This window comes from Austrofundulus limnaeus, unplaced genomic scaffold (assembly GCF_001266775.1).
Source record: "Austrofundulus limnaeus strain Quisiro unplaced genomic scaffold, Austrofundulus_limnaeus-1.0 Scaffold31, whole genome shotgun sequence".
NCBI classification, from domain to species: Eukaryota; Metazoa; Chordata; class Actinopteri; order Cyprinodontiformes; family Rivulidae; genus Austrofundulus; species Austrofundulus limnaeus.
In genome coordinates, this window is record NW_013952433.1 from 1,748,005 (window position 1) to 1,752,377 (window position 4,373).

General features: G+C 39.9%; 1 protein-coding gene across 1 annotated transcript in view; it reads left to right on the forward strand.

Annotated features, from left to right (window-relative positions):
• tsg101a (tumor susceptibility 101a) overlaps positions 1-4,373 on the forward strand; it is a gene marked incomplete in the record, with an annotated part of 12,038 nt that overhangs the window by 3,243 nt on the left and 4,422 nt on the right. Inside the window, 1 exon segment of the mRNA XM_014005556.1 lies at positions 3,897-4,023. Within this exon segment, the coding sequence (XP_013861010.1) occupies positions 3,897-4,023 (127 nt within the window).

The following is a 4,373-nucleotide window of genomic DNA, read 5'->3' on the forward strand; positions in this document are numbered from 1 at the left end:
CATTTCTATCTTCTCCTCTCTGTCAACGCTCTCTGGTTTCATTTAAAAGAGCCGATCATCAGATATCGTCCAACATTACTTGAAAATTCAAGATGGCGCCAGCGTGTGCRGCTTGCCGTCTCTCCGAGCAGCTGTTTGGCCTTTTTGTTGTTTTGTTGCTCYTTTTTAGCTGGCATGATGTGTCTGCTCTTCTGGTGTATGATCGCCAAGCYCTTTTAAAWATTGGGCAATGTCAGAATTCATTAACGAAATGGACATCAGAAAACGCATCAAACGCACCACCCTTCCTATCTGACATAYCGGCCTACCTGCGTCGCACAGCTGTCARCGAAGAAAGCGCTGGTGGAGACGAGGAAAGTGAGGAGGCATTTTGGTGAGRATGAAAGCTCTCAGGAGKTCATCTGAAAAGAAACTCCGATCGTGTTGGATTGACTTTTCCTCAGTAAGATGGATCCAGCTTGTTTTTCCTGGATTGGCGTTGGACCAGGTTCACCTGTCAGTGGCGGCCCCTCCTCCCCGTCGGTCCCGGCGACAGCAGTGCGGTGTGGAGCCCAGCGATCTTCGCCTGTTGAGTCGAGCCTCACCTACGGCCATGGATGATGTGGTGGTGGTCCGTTCTGCTCTGATCAATGCTAGTTCTCTAGCAAATAAAACGTTCATCTTGAACGACTTTTTTAAATCACATGAATTGGATTGTATGTTCTTGACGKAGACATGGCTTCGAGTTGGTGTGTTCACTCCGTTCTCAGAACTTCTTCCTCCTGATTGTCGATTCTTCAGCTCTCCTCGAACTGCAGGCAAAGGTGGTGGAGYCGCTGTAGTATTCAGATCTTGTTTCTCATGTCGGCTGATTTCATCTGATAGTTTCTCCAGYTTCGAGGTTCAACTTATGGAAATAAAATGCGATTCCCCGCTACTTTGTGCGGTGATCTGCCGGCCGCCTAAGTTTAACAGTAATTTTATCCAAGACTTTCCAGACTCTTTGTCAGCTTTGATGCTTGATTATGATCAGATTTTAATTGTTGGAGATTTTAACATTCATGTGTGTTGTGAGACCAAGCCGCTGACGAAAGACGTTTTGAACTTAATCTGCTCTTTTAATTTGAATCAGTTAGTGAGTGGTCCAACACACGAAAAGGGACATACTTTGGACTTGGTTTTAACTTATAGTTTATATGGACATGTTAATGAAATTATTGACTCCGGTATTTCTGATCATCTGCCTGTTTTATTTGAATTTAAGTTCGTGAAGACTGTGCCTGATTCACGTGCCTTTGTGCGCTCCCGTCACCTGATCAACGCACAGACAGCCTCAAATTTTAAAGCTGCTTTTACTGATTTTGAGCTTCCTTCTTTGGATGTCCACCATTTTAGAAATATTGATCAGCTTCTGGATGGTTTTAATTCTGTTTGTACTAATATTTTAGATCTTATTGCTCCTTTTAAATCTAAACGCACTAAACTAGCTACAGAGCCCTGGCTGARTGATCACACACATGCACTAAGACGCAGCTGCCGGCGCGCAGAAAGGAGGTGGAAAAAAGACAAGCTTCATATTCCCTTTGTAGTTGTTAAAAGATTGTTTATCCAAATATCAGGCTGCTGTCAAAGATGCAAAGACTCATTTTATCTCAAATTTTGTGTCTGAAAATATCAGTAAGCCTCAAACTTTTTTTAATGCTTTGAACTCTTTTAAATCCTCATGATTCTTCTTGCCTGACTCCTGCTTCAATATGTGAAAGGTTTTTAAAATATTTTWTAGAYAAAGTAAGTGCTGTCAGGGTTTTACCTTTGCACAACCCTGATCCTATTTCACATGCATCTCCTGCTGTTTTAGAATGTTTTGAATCTGTGTCTGTTTCTCATATTTCTGATTTAGTTCAACACCTGAGGCCTTCATTCTGTCCAGGTGACTTTATCCCCTCCAGACTTCTGAAAGAGGTCTTTACCATTGTTGGTCCACGGGTAGCTGGTTTTGTTAACTTTTCCCTTCATTTAGGGTGTGTTCYAGCTGCCTTTAAACATGCCGTCATTCAACCTCTTCTTAAAAAGAACAACTTACACCCTAACAACCTTTCAAATTTAAATTTTAGGCCAGTTTCAAAGTTGCCTTTCCTCTTAAAAGTTTTAGAGAAGGTGGTTTATCTTTAGCTACAGGACCATTTAGATCTGAATGGAATTTATAAGAAGTTTCAGTCTGGTTTTAGGTCACGTCACAGTGCTGAAACAGCTCTTCTCAGGGTGTGTAATGACTTGCTTTTAACTGTAGATTCTAGTGCTTCTGCTGTTTTAATTCTTCTAGATCTCACTGCTGCCTTTGACACAGTGGATCATGAAGTCATCATGGAGCAGTCGGGGTGAAAGGCTCAGCTCTTAAATGGTTTGAGTCCTACTTATCTGATAGGAGTTTTTCTGTTCATATTGGAGATTTTTATTCCTCAAAGGCTCCTCTTTAATGTGGTGAACCTCAAGGCTCCATTCTGGGCCCCATTTTGGTTTCTATTTATTTGCTCCCACTAGGGTCCATCTTCAAGAAATACGATGTGTCATATCATTTTTATGCAGATGACATTCAGATTTATTTACGTTTAAGATCTGGTGGACCTCAGCATGTGGAGAATCTGCAGAATTGTTTAAAGGACGTTAAACGTTGGATGGAGCTAAACTTTCTTTGTCTAAATGAAAATAAAACAGAGGTCACTGGGTTTGGCAAAACTGACCTGCTGGTAGGATTTAACAGTGCTGTTGGCTATTTGGATTTTGATTGTCATTTTATTAAGAATCTTGGAGTTCTTTTAGACAATAATTTTAAATTTGACAAGCAGGTCAGCGCAGTGGTCTGGTCTAGTTTTTATCATTTAAGGCTCATCAGTAAAGTCAAGCCTTATCTTCCGCATGATACCCTTGCTTTTATTTTCTCCAGACTGGATTATTGCAATTCCCTTTACAGTGGAATTGACCAGTCTCTGCTCCATCGTCTTCAGTTGGTTCACAATTCTGCTGCACGTTTRTTAGCGATCTGAGCACATTACCCCGGTATTGCATTCCCTTCACTGGCTGTCTGTTTCTTTTAGGATTGTTTTTAAAGTTTTACTTTTGGTTTTTAAATGGTCTGGCACCTGGTTACCTCTCTGAGCTTCTACATAATTATCATCCAGGTAGAGCTCTAAGATCGGAGGACAAGATGCTTTYGGTGGTTCCCAGGACCCGGCTGGTGAATAAAGGGGACAGAGCCTTCTCAGCTGTGGCTCCTAAACTTTGGAACAGTCTCCCTCTTTCTGTGTGGTCTGCCAGAACACTGACTGAGTTTAAATCTCTTTTAAAGAYCCATCTTTTTGGTTCGGCTTTTAACTCCAGAGAGCACATGTAATAGTCTCACTCTCTCTTATGTTTTTTCCTCTCCCTTCTGTTTTGTTTTTGAAGTTCTGATTGTTTTGTTTGCTTTTATATTACTATGTTTTTATTTTTATTTTTTGCTGTGCAGCATTTTGGTCGCCTTGGGGTTTGTAAAGTGCTGTATAAATAAAGTTTTGATTGATTGATTGATTGAAGATTAACCTTCAGGGTGGATATAGCTCGCTCACACCGAGGACCTATCCACGTCACCTAGGTTTGGGAGAAATGTTGTTACTTGAGATTGTGTTGCTCAGTGCCTTTGTTAAAGTCAGATTTACAGTAAATGAACTCTGGGTTGAGAGATTGCATCATTTTTGTGACTTGCTCCATACCTGACCCATAATCATCATACATAAACACTTTTTTCCGAATAATTAGGATAAAATGATTCTCTCAAAAGAATCACATACTAGAATTAATTTTGTATTTAAGTATTTGATATTTTAATATGGTAACTGCTGATCATGTTAGTGTAATAGCCTTCGCTGTTTGTTTTACAGCCTCAGTCAGACCTTTATGGCCTGATTCAAGTGATGATTGTTGTGTTTGGCGAGGAGCCCCCAGTGTTTTCCCGCCCTACCACCCAAGGCCCGTTTCCCACCTATCAAGCAGCTGGACCCCCCAATTGTAAGTGATAGACATTTTCTTTTCTGTACATACAGGTAATTCAAGGTATTTTAACATAAATCAAGACACAATACTTGATTTCTTCTTGATGTACTAAAAGGTTTGTTATTCAGGTCATCACAATAATTTCAAATTAACTAAGTACAAATACTTTGTTACTGTACTTAAGTAGAATTTTTGAGTATCTGTACTTTACTTGAGTAATTATTTTTCAACCTGCTTTTTACTTCTACTTCTTACATTTTCACACAATTATCTGCACTTTCTACTCCTTACATTTTTTTAAAAAGACAAGAAGTAGAAAATTGTTACTTTTATTTCATTTTTGCTTGTTTTCATTCCAGCTTGTT